Source organism: Impatiens glandulifera, chromosome 2 (assembly GCF_907164915.1).
Source record: "Impatiens glandulifera chromosome 2, dImpGla2.1, whole genome shotgun sequence".
Taxonomy (NCBI): domain Eukaryota; kingdom Viridiplantae; phylum Streptophyta; class Magnoliopsida; order Ericales; family Balsaminaceae; genus Impatiens; species Impatiens glandulifera.
Window position 1 is genome coordinate 64828125 of NC_061863.1, and position 19122 is coordinate 64847246.

At 32.9% G+C, this 19122-nt stretch overlaps 5 protein-coding genes across 5 annotated transcripts; 2 read left to right on the plus strand and 3 right to left on the minus strand.

Annotated features, from left to right (window-relative positions):
- Window positions 1-517: 517 nt before the first annotated feature.
- LOC124926523 (glutathione S-transferase F11-like) lies at window positions 518-2252 on the plus strand. The gene is made up of 3 exons (XM_047466767.1): window positions 518-679; window positions 790-838; window positions 1634-2252. Exons 1-3 carry the CDS (start codon window positions 533-535, stop codon window positions 2077-2079), a joined length of 642 nt encoding a protein of 213 aa, XP_047322723.1. The 5' UTR covers window positions 518-532; the 3' UTR covers window positions 2080-2252.
- Window positions 2253-5050: 2798 nt separating this feature from the next.
- Window positions 5051-7341, minus strand: LOC124925717 (pentatricopeptide repeat-containing protein At3g50420). Its single transcript, XM_047465793.1, has one exon. The coding sequence runs from the start codon at window positions 7179-7181 to the stop codon at window positions 5055-5057; it is 2127 nt and encodes a 708-aa protein (XP_047321749.1). The 5' UTR covers window positions 7182-7341; the 3' UTR covers window positions 5051-5054.
- Window positions 7342-8066: 725 nt separating this feature from the next.
- Window positions 8067-10041, minus strand: LOC124925216 (probable serine/threonine-protein kinase At1g54610). Its single transcript, XM_047465186.1, has 4 exons — window positions 9727-10041; window positions 9037-9654; window positions 8726-8944; window positions 8067-8655 (listed from the first exon to the last, which is right to left on the minus strand). Exons 1-4 carry the CDS (start codon window positions 10039-10041, stop codon window positions 8161-8163), a joined length of 1647 nt encoding a protein of 548 aa, XP_047321142.1. The 3' UTR covers window positions 8067-8160.
- Window positions 10042-12441: 2400 nt separating this feature from the next.
- Window positions 12442-14355, plus strand: LOC124925217 (glucan endo-1,3-beta-glucosidase 8-like). Its single transcript, XM_047465187.1, has 2 exons — window positions 12442-12791; window positions 13254-14355. The coding sequence occupies exons 1-2, from the start codon at window positions 12442-12444 to the stop codon at window positions 14353-14355; spliced, it is 1452 nt and encodes a 483-aa protein (XP_047321143.1).
- A 316-nt stretch (window positions 14356-14671) lies between these two features.
- LOC124927990 (pentatricopeptide repeat-containing protein At4g39530) lies at window positions 14672-17624 on the minus strand. The gene has a single exon (XM_047468505.1). The coding sequence runs from the start codon at window positions 17322-17324 to the stop codon at window positions 14772-14774; it is 2553 nt and encodes an 850-aa protein (XP_047324461.1). The 5' UTR covers window positions 17325-17624; the 3' UTR covers window positions 14672-14771.
- Between the last annotated feature and the right edge of the window lie 1498 nt (window positions 17625-19122).

Consider the following 19122-nt stretch of genomic DNA (forward strand, 5'->3'; position numbering starts at 1 on the left):
TACCCAAATTCCGGTAGGTAGCTATCATAGAGTGGGTACATTAATATTGAGATGTAATTAAGTAATAAATTCTCTATATTTTTTATAACTACTAATTTTAAAATTACTTTTTGTTTTTATAAAAATAAATATTTAATTTTGAATTTAATTTTCAAATTCTTAAACATAAATTGAATGAATAACATAAACCACTCATAAATATAATATATTATATTAAAAGAGAAATAATTGAATGAAATAAAGATTAATAATAAAGGATATGTGTTAATATAAAACAAAAATTAAAATAAGAAAAATCAACCACATTCATTTGAATTGGAATTAATTAACTGTCGGTCTTGGTATATGGCAAGTATCAACCACCAGGCTGCAACCACCACGTTTCTAAACTTGATATTATTAAAATATTAATTTCAATTCCAAGAATTGGGTTCATGTCTACTATATATATATATATTTAAAGGAAAGTGTAAGCAAGCTCTATAACATATATATATATTATCTTTCTCCATATAAATTAATTATTATTAAGATGGTGGTGAAGGTTTATGGCGCAAGAAAGGCTGCATGCCCTCAAAGAGTTATGTTGTGTTTGGTTGAACTCGGAGTCGAGTTTGAACTCGTACCCGTCGATCTTCAATCCCTTGAAAATAAAACTAAATCTTTCCTCCTCAAACAGGTCCCAAATGGGTTCAGATCTTTTGTTCTAGCTTGTTATAATACCTAATTTGTCTTATTTTTATTTTTATATAATAATCTAATGTGTTTATCATTTTTCTATATATGCAGCCTTTTGGACAAATTCCTGTTATAGAGGAAGGAGATTTCACTTTGTATGGTGAGTTGAATATTCTTGTAATTAATTCAAACAAATTATTTGGTAACAAATACAAGAATATTTGATCATGTAAGGTCTTTGAAACATATAATCTTAGACCATACTAAAAATGAAAAAAATAATTCACAAGATGAGAACATATGTCAGACCTTTTTCTCAAAATAAATGCAGTTGAAAAGTTTGTGTCATTTGAATGTCCTATTTAAAATGATTGTTTTATTTTTATTTTTAAAATTTATTTATAATAATTGTGGAAGGAATGACATGATACGTAATTTATTTATAATTTTCTATCTTTTCTCACACTTGTTATTTTTTTCTAACAATGATGTCACGTCATTCTCTCTCATTCCCTTCCCCAAATTTTGTGGATATTCTCAGCCTTTTTGAGAGGTTCTGAGTTCGAACGGCAAGTTTTGCGCCTGGTTAAATGATAATAAAGTGTGTTTACGAGTTATATGTTTAACCGTCGTAACACCTTTATATTTATATGTATATATATATACATTTATATTTATTTATATATATATATATAATATATAATATAATAAATAAATAGTATACTACAAAGTCTTAAAAAGTATATACCTGATTATTTACAAAGCCAAATAAACACTTAAGAAACACTTTATTGTCCTAAGTATGGATCTGAATATGAAATTTATATGAGAAACTGTTGTTTTATATGAAACATTTTCTTTTTTTGGTCAAAGTATAGATCTCATCTAGATACATAAAGTGTTTTCTTTAACTTATTTTTTCATCTTAAACTTGTAATGACATTTTTGCAAATAGAATCGAGGGCCATCATAAGGTACTATGCGGCGAAGTATGCAGACAAAGGTCCAAACCTATTAGGGACAACCCTAGAGGCGAAAGCATTGGTGGATCAATGGCTCGAGGTTGAGGCTCACAATTTCAACGACTTGATCTACAATATGGTGTTGCAGCTACTCGTATTTCCACAAATGGGGCGTGGAAGCGACCTGGAATTGGTGAAGAGCTGTGAGGAGAAGCTGAAGATAGTCTTGGATGTTTACGAGGAAAGGCTATCCAAGAGCACATACCTAGCCGGAGAAGCGTTCACCTTGGCTGATCTTAGCCACATTCCGGCCTTGAGGAACTTGGGTGATGAACTCGGGTTGGGACACTTGATAACCGAGAGAGAAAACTTGAATGCTTGGTGGAAGGATATCTCTAGCCGCCCTGCTTGGAAAAAGATTGTAAAGCTCATGGATTAATTGGAATTTGGAGTGGAAATTGTGTACATCTTCTTCAAATGATGGAATAAGTAATGAATATGGATGGAGGTTTGTGTTAATTTGTCTACTTTGTTTGTTCAATTTGCTATATCATGTTACAACTATGTTGTATTTTACTAAGATGTGCACTAATAATTGTGTTTTGTATTATTGTAAGTGGATTGAATTAATGGTAATTTTTATATATGTTTTTGATAAGTTTGAAATTGTTATAATTATGTTAGTGAATACATATCATCAGAGCTAATCCCAAGTACGGGTGAGCATCTCAAATCCAACCCTAACCCAAACTCAAAATATTAATTCGGGTTGGTTAATTTGGGTTGGGTTGAGTATGAGTTGAATTTAATTTGGGTTGGGTTAAGGTTATCCAAATTACCAAAATTATATAAATTTAATTTAATTCTCTATTATTAATCCAATATAAACTAATTATCTTCCAACTTTAAGTCAAACATGTTTAACACGTTTTTCACATGTTTAACACGTTTTTCACAAGTTTTTAATATTTTTAACACGTTTTCATACTTATAACACGTTTTTCACATGTTTAACACGTTTCACGTTTTTGGCACGTTTAACACGTTTAACACATTTTTGAGATGTTTAACACATTTTCACACTAATAACACGTTTTTCACGTTTTTGTCACGTTTAACATGTTTTTGATATGTTTAATACGTTTAACACGTTTTTGACACGTTTAACACGTTTTTGACATTTTAACACGTTTAACACGTTTTTGATATGTTTAACACATTTTTCACACGTTTTTGATATGTTTAACACATTTCTCACACGTTTAACATGTTTTTCACACATCTAACATGTTTTTCACACGTTTAACATGTTTTTCACGTTTTTGGTATTATTAACACGTTTTTGACATATTTGACACGTTTTTCACATTTTAACACGCTGTCCCCATTTTTGGCACGTTTAACACATTTTTGGCTCATTTAATATATTTTTAGCACATTTAACATGTTTTGGTATTTTTAATATGTTTTTGCACGTTTTTCACGTTTTTTTACACGTTTAATACGTTTTTGGCACGTTTAACACGTTTTTAACATTTCAACACGTGTTTGCACATTGAACATATTTTTGACATGTTTAACATGGTTTTTGCACGTTAACACGTTTTGACTAGTTTTAACACGTTTTTGACATGTTTAACACGTTTTCATGTTTTTAGCACATTTAACACGTTTTCACGTTTTTGGCACGTTTTTCACGTTTGACACATTAAATGTGTAAAAAATGTACTAAACGTGTCAAAATTTTGAAAAACATGTTAAATGTGTCAAAATGTGCCAAAAATATGGAAAATGTGTTAAACGTGTCAAAACGTGTTAAACGTGCCAAAACGTGAAAAACCTATGAAAATGTGTTAAAAATGTGAAAAACGTGTCAAAATGTGTTAAATGTGCCAAAAATGGGAAAAACGTGAAAATTGTGTGAAAATGTGTTAAAAATGTTAAAAACGTGTTAAACGTGTCAATATTGTGAAAAATATGAAAAACATGTTAAACGTGTCAAAACGTGCTAAAAACGTGAAAAACATGTCAAAATATGTTAAATGTGTCATCATTGTGAAAAACGTTTCAAAACGTGTTAATCGTGTTAAACATACCAAAAACAGGAAAACGTGTTAAATGTGTCAAAAATGTGTTAAACGTGCCAAAAACGTGTCAAAAACGTATAAAACGCGTCAAAAACGTAAAAAAACATGTTAAACGTGTCAAAAACGTGTTAAACGTGCCAAAAACATGAATAATGTGAAAAACGTGTTAAAATGTCAAAACGTGTTAAATGGATTAAAATGTGTTAAATGAGTCAAATACATGTTAAATGAAAAATAAAAAAAATAATAATTTGGGTTACCCAACCCATACCCAACCCATATTAGTAAATAATATGGGTTGGGTTATGGGTCGGGTAAATTTAATTTGGGTTGAATATGGGTTGGGTAATATGGGTTGAGTTTACCCGTTTGCTCACCCCTAATCCCAAGTTTTGAACTGTCCCGATAGAAAAATGTAGATATTTTTTTTTGCTGTCCTAGGTCTAGTTTAAAAAATTAATAAAAAAATAATTTACGATAAGATCTGAACCAATAACTAATTTATTTTTTAAAATTTTTATCTTAAAACACTAAACTACAATATTTTAAGTTTAAATTACAATAAATTTAACTAAATATCTTACTATTCTTAGGACATTTCGAGCTTAACACAAAGCCACCCACACTTCATGTGATACGTTTTTATTGTTTATATATGTTTCCTTAAAGAGAGTTTGGTTGAGAGGTTTGAAAATGAATATTATAAAAATAAATAAAAATAAAAGTGTTTTGAGTTAATGAGTATTAGAATAAGATTTATGAAATATTTTTAAAAATTGGAAAATCTACGACACTCAAAAGGGTTGTAGTTTAGAAACTCATTTCCACGGATACTTTTTTTCCTTTGCTCCTATTCAATTAACAAGGTATTTACTACATTTGTATTTCCAAACTTCTAACAAACCAAACTTCAATATTGCTAATCCTATCTAATTCCAACTTATAAACCAAACACCAATATTAGAATTAGTATACCCAATTTACCCATTATTTATTCTGTCATTTTAATTATAATTTTAACTCTAACAAAGTTACAACTTATTAAATGGAATAACTCTATAGAGGTTATGAATCTCTTATAAAAAAATAATTTTAATTTTTTTTTGGTTAAATATCTTGTTTATATGAGTGAGATAACATTTTGAAACATAACTTAATTATAAGTAAATTTATGATCATTTCTCAAAACAATTTGAGGAAGTTGAAAGTTACAAAGATTCTGATATGAATACTGACTTGGACATTTCAGGTAGAGAAATCTAAATAAATGAATTAACTTTGATTTCCACTAAAAACGTTTAAGTTAAACTAAGACTTAACCGATGCATTAATATAAAAATTGATCTATTTCTGATTTTTCCATGTTCTTCAACAAATGTTGCAATTCATAATGCAAATCATGAACCATTGGATGTAATAAATCATCAGAAGAGAAGACATGAAAATTATTCATAACCTGTATCCAACTAAGTCCAGGGTCTTTCTCTTTTTCGGCCATCATTCCTCTCATCTTCCTTCTCATCCTCTTCACACCATCCCATTCCCCAGCAGCCGCATAAACATTCGCAATCAGCGAAAACGACATTCTGTCATCATCATCATCGTCATTTACCATGCCCAAAACTCGATCAGCAACGCGAACTCCTAACTCCACGTTCCCATACAAAACACAACAACTCAACAAGATCCTCCACACTTCCGAATTATTAACGAACTGCGAATTCAATACAATCTCCTCTGCCTCTTCCAACTTTCCAGCTCGACTCAAAAGGCTAACCATACATGAATAATGCTTAAACCCTGGTTCAATCCCAATTTCCTTCATGTAGTTCCATATCCGTTTCCCTTTCTTAACCAATCCATTGTGGCTGCAAGCAGAAAGGATCGAAACGAACGTGACCTGGTCCGGTTTTAAATCGCGTTTCAGAATCTCATCGAATATTCCACATGCGTCCTTTCCCTTCCCGTGTTGACCGTATCCTCCTAGCATCGAATTCCAGCATTTCAAATCCGGCTTACCAATTTCAGATAATACCCGTTTTGCAGCTTCGAGATCACCCGTTTTGGAATACATATCTATCAGACTTCCGCATACAGACATCTCGAAATGGTTTCCAGTTTTCATGGCGTGAGAGTGAACCATCTCGCCTTGTCTTGGAGTCGAGAGGTTCGCACACGCACTCAAACTGCTGCTGAGAGCAAAGCTATCGATTAATTGACCTTCTTGAATCATCATTTGAAAGAACTTAACCGCAGTTTCTTCTTCAGACACTCTGCAATGGCCTGCAATCATTTCAGTCCAAAGAACGACGTCTTTGTTAGAAATGAAGCTAAATATGTCCCGAGCAGATCGAGCTTCACCATTATTGAAGTACATTGAAACCAGAGCGCATCCTACAAATGGGTTGTTTTCACATCCAGACTTTATAACTTGGGCGTGGAGTGGTTTTCCATAATCAGAAGATGGGAAAGGACTTACTGCAGAAATGACGGCTGCAAATGTATAATCGTCTGGTTTAGTGGACGACAAATGGGGCATAGAGACGAACATTTCCATGGCTTGCATTCCACAGCCGTTTTCTGAATAGCCGGCTATCATAGAATTCAAAGAAATCAGATTTGGAGAATCGATTTGTTTAAATACTTGAAAAGAATCTTGAATATTATTGCAGCTACAGTACATGGCGAGCAGGGAATTCTGTAGATTCAAATCCGTGAGTGTTCCGGATGCAACAATCTGGCCATGGATGAGTCGTCCAAGGTCATGATCTCTCTGTTTGCTACAAGCTTTTAAGGCCATTGAATATGTGAATTGGGTAGGAAATGTCCTACTTTTCACCATTCTAGCGTAGAAACGAATGGAATCAACAATCTTATCGTTTTTCAAATACCCAAAAATCATAGAATTCCAAGCCACAGTATCCTTTTCATCCACCATCATGAAAATCGCTTCTGCTGATCGAACATCCCCGCATTTAGAATACATTCCAAGTAATGATGTTAGGACTCGCACGTCGTGAAGAAAGCCAGACAGTATCACTCGTGTATGAAGAGCTGAACCAATCAAAAGATCCTCAATAAGAGAAGAAGAATGTACCAGGCTGGTGAATGTCGAACCATTTGGCCGAAGACCCTCAATCTCTGCTTGCGAAAGAAGTTCGAACGACAAAGCCGCGTGACTGGGGCGTCGAGAATAGGAAGCAATAAGCGCGTTATAAGAAACGATGGTTCGGTCAGGCATTTTGTCAAACACATGACGGGCATCGGTCAGAGATTCGCATCGACAGTACATTGATAGGATGTTGTTGCTCAGAAAAGTTGTTCGCAGGATTGCGGGTATGGCTGTGATCACGAGAGCGTGGATTTGGCGCCCTTTTCTTAAGTTGGTCGTCGAACTGCAGCTCTGAATGAGGAAGTTCGCTAGTGATGATGAAGCTTCTGGCCATTGTTGCATAAGGGGAATCCAGCAGCTCCTTTATGGATATACCTAGTCAGCTTTCAAGAGCTAAAACACTATACTTGACCTCGATTTGGTGGTGGCGCCGGCGACGTATGCAATGCTTCAGGTGGACTCGGTGGTTATGGGTTGTGGACACTAGCCTCCGCCGATTAATTTTACTTTATTTTATTTTTGAAAAAATAAAATAAACTATTTCTTTCTAACTCTTTTGTTTTTATAATTTGAACTTCAACTCGAACAAGTTTATAAATTTAAGTTTATAAATTTAAGAGTAGAGTTCGAGCTAGATTCGACTATTTATTACGTATCTACAAGCTTAACTTGACTCGAAAATTTGAACTAAAATTAAATTTGTAAATATTTATGATTTTTCTTTTAAAATAATTTTAATATTAAATTAATAAATAAAATTATTATTTATTATCAAATCAAATCAAAAAAGCTCGATAATAATTCGAACAAAAATTATATAAGTTCGAGTTCGACTCGAACTTGATCAAAATCAAACTCAAGTCGAGCTTTGACGAACGGTTCATTTGTCGTCTTATATAATAATTAAAAAAATTAAAATTAATATTTTGTTATAATTATAATTACAATTTATTTTTAAAATTAATAAAGTAAAGATCAATATAATTTTGTACTTTCCATATATATATTATTGAATTAGACTAAACTTTTTAATCTAAAAGACAGATGAAAATTTATTTATTTTAATAGAAGGTTTGGTGTGAATTTATACAAAATGATAATTTTGTTTTCCCAAATAAGAATTAATTTTTAACTAATTAAAATCATGCTATTATTTTGGACGAGTAGACTAATTTAGTGAAAACAAATTTGTCACAAATTTATTAAATCATGAGTACAAATAACAATACACACTCACTTCACTACACTTATTTCCAATGTGGTAACCGAAATCAATAAAGATTTATTCCTATTCTAATGTTCTTCACCTCCCCTCTTCATCCTAATGTTCTTCACCTCCAAACAACTTCGACATCTTCTCCACATCTACCGTCCTAAAATCGATATGCGAAAAAGATCGTGTCTTAAGCGTTAGCCTGTTATTTTCAATTGTAATATGACTTGCAGTATCGGCCATAGAAGCCATCAAGATTGGAAAGTTCTTTATGTTCTTCATAGCATTAGGATGAGCCTCTGTTCTCGCAGTCCTATTTACCACCTCCCGAGTTGTCAACAAAGGAGCCGGACTTCCTCCTTGATCACTCTTGCTCTGTTTTCTAACCGATGAAGAACTATTGTTATTGTTATCGTTATTGTTATTCATCTCTGAATTCTCCAACTCTTTCTTTTCTGCATTAAACGATACCTTTCTTTTGTTACTTCGTTCTTGATCTCTCAAGGTTTTCTGCCTTACCTTTAAATTTCTTCGATCATCTTTGTCCTTAATTGGCTGGGGAAGTCCTGTAAGCTTGCATGGTAATGGGATTGAAGTAAAGAACTGCAAACATCATCAAAAGGTTATATTTTGTTTCAAATTTACATAAAATTGTAACAGTGAACTAACTTACTGTATTCTTTAGAGCAGAGGCAGCAGTTCCTCTATAAGATGGATCCAATGATAGAAGAGTAGTGATGAGACCAAATGAAGAGGATGGTAAGCTTTCAAATGTTTCGCGATAACTAGGCTTGTATTGTGCTGGTCTAAACGTGGTTGGTGGTTTCATCCTTTTCCAATAATCTTCTGTGGGCGAACCACATAATTTGAAAATCCTGTGAAGTTGTTCAACCTACATGTGGATATACATTAATACACAACAAAGTTAATCATTTTTCTGCAAATATTACGAATATGAGTGACGAATGACTGACTGATTCTTACCTCTGTTCTTCCAGGCATTATAGGCCTTCCAATGAACATCTCAGCTAATATGCAGCCAGCACTCCAAAGATCAATGGCAACACCATAATCAGTAGAACCTAAAAGAAGCTCGGGAGCTCGATACCAAAGAGTCACAACTCGGCTAGTAAGAGGACGTCTTTGTTTACTAGACTGATCATAGTAATTTGCCAAACCAAAATCTGCAATTTTTAACATCCCATTTTTGTCAATCAAAAGATTAGAACCTTTAATATCTCTATGGAGAATTCCTCTTTCATGGCAATGTTGAAGACCAGAAAGAAGTTGTTGCATATATGTCTTCACTTGTGGCTCGGTCAGTTGTTGTTGTTGTTGAGGAGATCTTAAGATTAACCGGGATAAATCAGACTGCATAAAATCGAAAACCAAGTAAAGACTGTATTGCATTCTTGAAGTGGCTATTCCTTCAAGTTTAATGATATTTGGATGATCAAGATCTCTCAATATTCTTATCTCTCTCGCCATAAACTTTATGCTTTCTGGTTCTGTAGTATCGAATCGGACTTTCTTCATTGCAACTATCTTTCCTGTATCTCTGTCTCTTGCTTTGTAGACATTGCTGTATGTTCCTTGTCCAACCTGCAACAAACCCATAATCACAACTTAATCAAGTCAAAATCAAGATAGGATTCTAGCTAGATTTCTCTTTACCTTTGAGAGTTTGTCATATGAATCAGCTGTTTTTGGAACCAAGCCAGCCAAGACTTTCTTGGGAACATTATCGATTAACCATTTAGGCCATCCGTTGATCATCTCCTCTGCATTAATCTTCTTCCCAGAGTTCCTATGAGAAACAGTACTAGTACTCACACCACCGCCGACCGTTGTCACGCCGCAGGTATCATCTTGACGCGCCGCCTTCCTTTTAGGATCATTGGCGGCGGTGGAAACTGATCCTTGTCTGCTTTGCTGTTTTGGCTTCTCCACCATTTTGATGGGGGCATCCTTTGAAAGGAAACAACCCATTTGTGTTGGGGAATCGCCGGGGTTTTCTGATCAGTCTCACCGGTCAAGTGACATGCAAACGTGAAAAACGGTGCGGCGGCGGGTGGAATTGAGGTGGGAGATATTTGGGAATGACGGAAACGAATCTATATGAGAAAAGGAAGAGACAGAAAGAAGAGGAGAAAATGTCGCTGTCGTCATTGAGGCCAGCTTTGGGATTGGAATTATCCAAAGAATTTTACTTGGAATTTCCGCCGCCGCATTTGGAAGAAGAGATTGAACAATGGAATACATTGTTATTCGCCTGCTTTCCCCAAGACCTGTCCTAACCGTTCATTTCAACTCAAAATATGTTTCAAATTTTGATTTGAAGGGTTATGTCCGAGTTTTCGAGAGTTTGTGGGAAGTTTAGATTGAGATGACCAAAATATTTGGATAATCGTCCAGATTATTTTATCGTAGAAAGAAACCGTATACTTTCAATAATTCTAATAGTTCAACGATGATTTATTATAGGAAAAAAGCTCACTTAGACGTATATACTTGTACAACTAGCTCACTTAGCTTAGACGTATGTACTAATAAAAGATCATTTAAACATATGTACTATCAAAAATTGGCTCATTTAGCCTCTTTTAATAACCATGGTTAACTTTTATTTTTAAATTTATATATTTATTAATTAAATATTAATATATTTTCTCTCTCCTTCTTTTTCATTAATTAAACAAGGTAATTTATTTTATTATTAAATTTTTTATTATTTTAATATTAATTTCACTTTTATATTTATCTTCTTTTTTTATTAGTTTTTATTTCTCATATTTCTTAAATTCTCATTTTTTTTTAAATTTAACAACTTATTTATGAGTTTTATGTTCTACTGATATATTTTTTTGAAGAATTTTTTTATTTAATTTAATATAATAAAAATGAAAAAGGGTTTTTTCTTATTTAGTTTAATATAAATAAAAATAAAATTAATAATTTTTATTTAATTTTTATTCACGACTTATATTAGTAAAGGAATTGTTTTGTCTAATATTTGATTATTACTTTTTTAATGTTCGATGAATAAGTTTTTATTATTATTTAATTTTTAATTAATTTATTTTTGTGTTAAAAAAAAAAAATTGTTGAAAGAATTTTGATTGTTATATTCAATTATTGGGATTAAACAATTTTAAAATAATTAATAATTAATATAAATATAAAAAAATATATAAAAAAAAGAAGAAATATAGAGTTAAAATAATTAATGATTAATGCTGGTATATATAAAATAAAATTAAAATAATCAATCATAAATATTCATATAAAAATAATAAAAAATTATAAAAAATATAAAAATAGAGGGTTCATTTATTAGTAATAAATGAAATAATAAATGAAAAAGAAAGAGAGAGAAAATATATTAATATTTAATTAATAAATATATAAATTTAAAAATAAAAGTTAACCATGGTTACTAAAAGAGGCTAAATGAGCCAATTTTTGATAGTACGTACGTTTAAATGACTTTTTATTAGTACATACGTTTAAGTGAGCTAGTTGTACAAGTACATACGTCTAAGTGAGTTTTTTTTCCTTTATTATATTCGTTTAGGAAAGTCACGAAATCAGTAATGAGTTAATCGCAAGAATTTACGAGTTAAATAATTTGTTGGGTAGGTGAATATATTTGTGTTTGTATTATTTTCTTAATTTTATGTTTGTGATATTTTTTATTTAATTATTTCGTTTTATGTTTAAACGATTTTTATCATTTTTTAATATACATAAATTATTTATATAAAAAAAATTAGTTTATCATAGTTAAAGTTTGATTTTCCTATTTAAATATGTTTTTCACAATTTTAATATTTTTAAAATATTATTACAAAATAATATAAATGAAAATTGTTTAAATTTTCATTTGTGTAAAAAATTATTGTAAAACTACACAACACAATTCCTTAAACTTGTCTTTTTGATAGTTTGAAATCAAAGGGACATTATAAACAAGTATCCTATTAGAGAAAGTTACAAATTATGATTCTTAAAGAAGTTTAATTCGTCTAGAACTTTTGCTCAAACTAAACATTTACTTACTTTATTTTTGAGAGGTATCTTAAAGGGGAGGTTGATGAAAGCATAAAGAAGAATATCATGTCATTGTGTAAATAATACTGAATGAAAACAAGATACTTAATTAAGATCAGATTAACATGCGATCCCATGATTTGCTCTCTCAAACAAACAAATCTAAATTCAAGGCATTCCACAATTTTCTCACCTTCCCTCCATGAATAGCAACATTCCCCCAAACCATACATATAACATAATTCCCAACCCAAAAACTAGTAATTAGTTCCATTTCATCTGATCGATTCACAAACATCTCTCACAACCTAACGCGACAAAGCACCTATCTACGCGGTCATGGCCATGGCTGTCACCATGGCCATATTTTTGGCACTTTGCATAGCCTTTGTTGCCTTTTCAGACCGCGTAGTAGTGACAGCCATTGGAATAAACTATGGCACGCATGCATCGCATACCCTCCCTATTGACATCATAGTAAAGCTTTGTCAAGACAATATGTTCCACAAGGTTAAACTCTTTGACGCTAACCCTAAAACTATCGAGGCATTTGTTAGCTCCAACATTGAGCTCACCATTGCCATTCGTAACACAGATCTAGAAAGGATTGCCGGTAGCTATAGCGAAGCTTTAACTTGGGTGCATGTCCATGTTAACAGTTACGCTGTCCATGGAGGTGTAAATATCAAGTGAGAATACATTTGATGCTAGGTTTTCTTTTGGTCTTTTTTAGGATTTTGAAACAAATCGGATGAAACAAAAAACATCAATTCTAATACAAACCGACAAATGATGTACAAACTAACAAAGCGACATAACCGAAAAAATAAGAATCATGTGCCAAAACGTCATAAAAAACAATCTGACCTTCATGCCCAACACAATTAAGGGAACCGAATCAAGGTTAACCTCAAAGAATACTAACAAACCTAAAGTCAAAATCACACTAACCATAAATCTCGGACAATATCAACTAAAATACTAAAAATATTTTTATTAAATACAAAATAATATGTTAAACAAATTAAAAATCTAAATAACCAGATGTGTTCTAAATAAACAATTTTTTTTAACAAAAAAAAAAAAAAAAAAAAAAGATCAAACCAGCTGTTAATTCTAATTTGTTTTTTCATTGATTTGATAATATTAAGGTATGTGGCGGTTGGAAACGAACCATTCTCAAAGAGATACAATGGCATCTATTTAAACAGTACTCTGCCGGCAATAAAGAACATTCAAAAAGCTCTTACAGAATCCGGCAAGGAACACATCAAAGTAATAACACCTCTAAACTCCGATATCTACCAAGGAAATGTCCCATCCGCAGGTAACTTCCGATCCGACATAAAACCTCAAATAATCGAACTAATAAAATTCCTACAATCCGTCAATTCTCCCTTCTTTATCAACATTTCCCCTTTCAATTCCTACCACCGGGGAGAAATCTCAATCGATTACGCTATGCTAGACGGCAACAGCAACGTTACCAATTCCTCCTCAAGCCTCAACGACAAAGGCATGATTTACGAAAACGCACTCGACGCAAGTTTAGACACACTAATCTCGTCAATCAAAAACGCTACTCTTCCCACAACAATGGATATAATTGTAGGAGGAATCGGATGGCCAACTGACGGCGATCAAATGGCAAATTCATATCTAGCCAAACGATTCTACGACGGTTTAATCAAGAAAGCGGCGACCAAAAAGGGGACGCCGCTCGGATTAATTCCGTTGGAATATTACGGATTTAGTCTCATAGACGAGAATTTTCGAACCATCGAAACGGGTAATTTCGAACGGCATTGGGGTGTTTTTACTTTTGACGGACAACCGAAATTTGAAACCAAATTTTTTGGGAATAGTTTGTTGGTTGAAGCTAAGGGAGTGAAGTATTTGAGTCCTTCGTTTTGCATGATGAATCCAAATGTGAATGATTATTCGCTTTTGGCTGATAATTTGGTGTTTGCGTGTGAATTTGCGGATTGTACGCAGTTGAATTACGGAGGCTCTTGTAATAATTATGATGAGATTGGAAATGCGACTTATGTGTTTAATATGTATTATCAAATGCATGGTCAAGATCCGGATGCTTGTATCTTTAATGGGCTTGGAACCATTACTTTAGTTGATCCGACTTCGGAGGAGACTTGTCCGCTTATGTTGCAGATTGTTTCTAGTGCTGACCGGAGAATGATTATTAGATCGGTTGTTTTGGGGGTTTTAGTATTTGTGGTGGAATTGTTATTTTGATTGAGTTTTATGAGGAGGGTTATTATTGTAATTAGTAGAGAGTTTGTGAATTGTCATTTTTTGGAATGACTAATTTTTGTTTTTAACCTTAGTTATTCAAATTTTTATCTTTAAATACCTGCAGGAATCGCATTGCCTGTTTCCGCAAATATATTTTTTAATGACTGTTTTGCACCTACATGTGAGGAAACTAGGATCCCGTAACAGAAAATCATATCCCCAATTCTATTAGTTGCATGGTGAGGAACATGGTTTCTTAGGTAAACCTTAAAAAAAATTGAAACAGTTTATAGAAAGCAAATTTATAGAACATTTCAACTAGAGTGTATATTTTCTAACTCTTTCAAAATGGAATCTATTTATATAGGGTTCATATTTCAACAAATTACAAAATCTAAATTTGATATCAATTCGTATCATTCAAACAAAACAGAGGAAATGTCGTCAACCAATTTGATATGTTGAATCAAATTATTCAAAACTAGCCAAATCAATTCTGCATCATCATGTGTTTCATCCCTAGCAGCAAAGCCATGAACTTTATTGTTCAACTCAATCCAACTATATCCAGTTTCTTTAACCACTCCAGCAAACTCCATGCTCTCCCTGACCTTTCTAACTTCATTCCACAAACCTTTAGCCGCGAAAATATTTGAAAGTAAGATATACGAGCCACTGTCCTTTGAATCAATCGAAATCGCCATCTCTGCTGCATATTTGCCCATTTCGACATTACCAATATCTCTACATGCACTAAGCAAGCTCCTCCACAATATAGCAGCTAATTGAACCGGAACAACCTTCTTAATCATTTCTTTGGCCTCATCTAGCCTTCCAGCCCTAGCCAACAGAGAAACCACACAAGCATAATGTTCAGTTCCCGGTTCTATCCCAAACCTGGGCATTGACTGAAAGTGGATTAATCCTTCTTCTACAAGCCCAACATGGACGCAAGCAGAGAGAACTCCCACGAATGTAACATAATTCGGTTCAATTCCTTTTTCTTTCATTTCTTCAAACATCGTCAAAGCTTCTTTTGCTTCTCCATGTTGGGCATACGACGAGATCATTGAATTCCAGCAGGCCACATCTTTTCGATAAGTAGAGTCGAACACTTCATGTGCTTCTTCCATACTTCCACATTTAGCGTACATATCCAACAATGCATTTGTCACAAAGGGGTCAAAGTCCAAACCAGTCTTAACAAGCTGGCCATGGAACTGTCGGCCATGCAGTAGACTTACTAAGTTACTAGAGGCTGTTACTAGAGCGACGAAAGTGAACTCGTTTGGTTTCTCGTTTGAAAATTGCATCAAACGATACAACTTAAGAGCTTCTTCGTTTTCAGATTGCTGTGTGTACCCGAAAAGCATGGCGTTCCATACTACATTATCTCTGTTTTGAAACATCTCTTCGAATATAAGCCTGGCATCTTTAACAAAAGTGCATTTTGAATAAACGTCGATAAGTGCACTACCAGCGTAAACATCTAAAGAAACGCCGTATTTAACAATGAGCCCGTGAATTTGCTTGCTTAAGTTCACAGCAAAAAGAGAAGCTGAGACACCAAGAAGACTAACGAATGTTAAAAAGCTAGGGGAGAATGATCTAAACCTCATCTCGTGGAAAACATCTAATGCTTCGTCGAGCTTTTCATGTCTTGAGTATCCTTCGATCATGGCATTGTAGGAGACTACATTGAGATTTGACATACCTTCGAAAGCTCTTCTTGCATCTGTTAAAGAATCGGATTTTGAGTACATATCAATTAAACTATTTCTCACGAACTCGTCTAACTCCATGTTAGCCTTCACAGTATATGCATGAACCTGCTTGCCGAAACAAATAGCACTGAGCGAACCACACGAGGTTAAGATACTAGTACAAGCAAACGCGTCTGGTTTCAACCCTAATTGGCCCATGGCTTTAAAAAGCTTCAATGCCTCCAAATGAAACGAGTTCTGCATGAAGCCTGAAATCATTGTGCTCCAAGTAATATCATTCTTAATCATCATATTATGAAAGAATTGTTTTCCAGTTCCCACTTTACCACATTTCAAATACAGGTCTAATAGAACATTACTCACAGAAACATCCATTTCTCGTTCCCTCCTCAAGACATAAGAATGAACCTGCTTTCCTCCTTCGAGATACTCGAGTGTAGAACAGGCACTCAAGACACTTGACAATACATACCTATCTGGAACAGAATGTTCTTCCTTCATTTGATTAAACAATTGCAATGAGACATCACTCCTTCCGATTTTCGTATAGCCTGCTATGATAATAGTCCAAGTAACAGCCGTTTTAATGGGCATATCACTAAACATAGTTCTTGCATCCTCCATCCTGCCAATTTTCGAATAAAAATCAACTAAAGCTGTACCGACATAGACATCTTGACTAAGCCCAACCTTAGTTACTAAACTATGAAGTAGTTTTCCTTTCGATGGAACACCCATTTGTGTGCAAGCCCGAAGAATACTAGCCAGTATGAATTCATTTGGCTTCTCATTAGAACTTTCATTAAATTTCAAGAACAACGAAAAGGCTTCATCATTATGACCATGTCGAGCATACATTGAAATGACAGCCGACCAAGTCACCAGATTTCTCTCAGACAATCTATCAAACAGCTGGTATGCATTCGACAAGTAACCACATCTGGAATATGCACTTATAAGTATATTGACAAGGAATGTATCTGACTGTAAACCGGACTCCACAATCTTCCCATGAACTGATTTGTAATGAAGAATATTGTTTACTGAAGGAGACAACTGGAGAAGTTTCGCGAGATTATATCTTAGATTTCTGGGTCTTTCGATTAAAATGGGAGTGATTTCTTGGGTTATCGACGCGCTTACAACTGAGGTAGAGAGTGCTAGAACTTGCTGATTTGCTGATAAATAAGACTTCCGCGGGTAGATGATGATATGGAAATTGTTGCTCTTGAAGAAATGCTTCATACTGAAGAATTTGAATGTGTGAATTCGATCACTGGTTAGCAAAGCTTCCTCCTGTAACCTAAGAAATTTCAATGTAATAAAATTCAAGTAACTGCTGGAAGTAAGTTTAGGTTATTTGAAATTTGATTCTCGTTGTTCGTACTACCATCCCTACAATTTGAACCAAGTTCACCCTAATCATCGGATGCGAAGAGAATAAATCATCCATGGAAGATTCTGGTCTTCGAAGTGGCGCCGGAGACCGACGAAGGCGCCGGAGACCGACGAAGGCGCCGGAGACGATGAAGGCGCCGGGAGGGAGTGATGGGGGGGATTTTGCATAAAGAGGGCAAATGAAACGGTCAGTTAAATCGTTTCATTTTGTTAAAAATACAGAAAGACCCCTTAAATTTATCTAAAGATGCAACTAATTTCTTAACTTTAAAAGGTATAATATAATTACCTAAAATTATTAATTAAAATATAAATTATTTTTGTTTTGGATATTTTGATCATTTAACTTATATTAATTAGATAAAACCCATTTCTGTACCCAAAAAAAAATGAAGAATAGTTACCTTCTACTCAAATTATATTTAAACTGTATGCAAGTCTTTCATTAGACTTTAAGAATAATCAATAAAATTGATGTTGACATATAATTTCAAATTAAAAATGAATTTATAAACAATTTATGACTACTCAAATTATTTTGGCTATTTAAAATATTAGATTGAGCAATTAGTAAGCTTATTTTGAGTTTAATAATTATGGAAATAAAAGTTTATATTTTATTTTTTAAGATGAAATAAAATAATACTTTTCTTATGTATATGAAAAAACTCATTTCATTTAGGATATTATTATTAGCTAAAGTTGACATATTTAAAGTCTAACAAAAAAAATAGTTAAGAAAAAATAAATAAATAAGATCATAAGTGGGAACATGAATAAAAAGATTGAAAAAATAAATATTGGCATGGTAAATTATAACCATAACAAAAGTTACATAATTTGATCAGGTTAAGGACATTCATGTCTATATTAACTTTAAGTTCTTTTTTATAACATCATATACTACTGTTATTATGTTGGTTAAAACTGTCTTTTAATATTTTGATCTTTTAATATTTTGATGTTTTTTAATGACGAAAAATTATTAATATTTTAATTAACTTATAACAACTCTTATTTATTTGTATTTATTGAAAAAAAGAAAAGAAATTTGTGTTCGTTGATTAATCCTTAAAAACATGTGGTCCATCTATCTATGACTAGATCTTAAGTTTTTTAAGTTTTGATTTTATACCCACCTCAACTAACTTTAGAATCATGTTGAAAGAGTAGGTGGCATGAATGAGACCATGTAAAGTTAAAGGGGCTGATTCGGTCCCTAGATATAAGGTCATAGGGCTTTTCACTATTTTTTCCAATCCCACCTACCAACTTCTGCCACGTATCGTAATCACCCATTAGAGCTTGTTTGATGTTTGGTTAATTGGATTAAATTAAATTAATATGTGAATTATCATTCATTATCATTTAAATCAAATAAATAAAATTTGTTAAGCATTAAGTTTGAGTTTTGTGACATTAATTTGAACTAAATCAAATAAACTCAACACATTTTTTTATTGAACAACAATGCACAAATCATTACTTAAGAGAAAATGAGTCGAAAATCCGATTAAGAAACATTTTAAAATAAGTAAACACTTACAACACTATCTAATCATATACCAACTACACTGTACTAATTTTTAATATTTTACACTAATAACATTTAATTATATCGCAACACAAGGCACGATCCACTAAA

Excerpts from the sequence above, each read along its gene's own strand:
- LOC124925217 (XM_047465187.1), top strand. The coding sequence starts at position 12,442 with ATGGCCATGGCTGTCACCATGGCCATATTTTTGGCACTTTGCATAGCC. Across the intron at positions 12,792-13,253 it reads CATGGAGGTGTAAATATCAA|GTATGTGGCGGTTGGAAACG; the intron begins GTGAGAATACAT and ends GATAATATTAAG.
- LOC124927990 (XM_047468505.1), bottom strand. The coding sequence starts at position 17,324 with ATGAAGCATTTCTTCAAGAGCAACAATTTCCATATCATCATCTACCCG.
- LOC124925717 (XM_047465793.1), bottom strand. The coding sequence starts at position 7,181 with ATGCAACAATGGCCAGAAGCTTCATCATCACTAGCGAACTTCCTCATT.
- LOC124925216 (XM_047465186.1), bottom strand. The coding sequence starts at position 10,041 with ATGGGTTGTTTCCTTTCAAAGGATGCCCCCATCAAAATGGTGGAGAAG. Across the intron at positions 9,655-9,726 it reads CATATGACAAACTCTCAAAG|GTTGGACAAGGAACATACAG; the intron begins GTAAAGAGAAAT and ends GGTTTGTTGCAG. Across the intron at positions 8,656-8,725 it reads CCTCTGCTCTAAAGAATACA|TTCTTTACTTCAATCCCATT; the intron begins GTAAGTTAGTTC and ends TGATGTTTGCAG.
- LOC124926523 (XM_047466767.1), top strand. The coding sequence starts at position 533 with ATGGTGGTGAAGGTTTATGGCGCAAGAAAGGCTGCATGCCCTCAAAGA. Across the intron at positions 680-789 it reads AATCTTTCCTCCTCAAACAG|CCTTTTGGACAAATTCCTGT; the intron begins GTCCCAAATGGG and ends CTATATATGCAG. Across the intron at positions 839-1,633 it reads AGGAGATTTCACTTTGTATG|AATCGAGGGCCATCATAAGG; the intron begins GTGAGTTGAATA and ends TTTTGCAAATAG.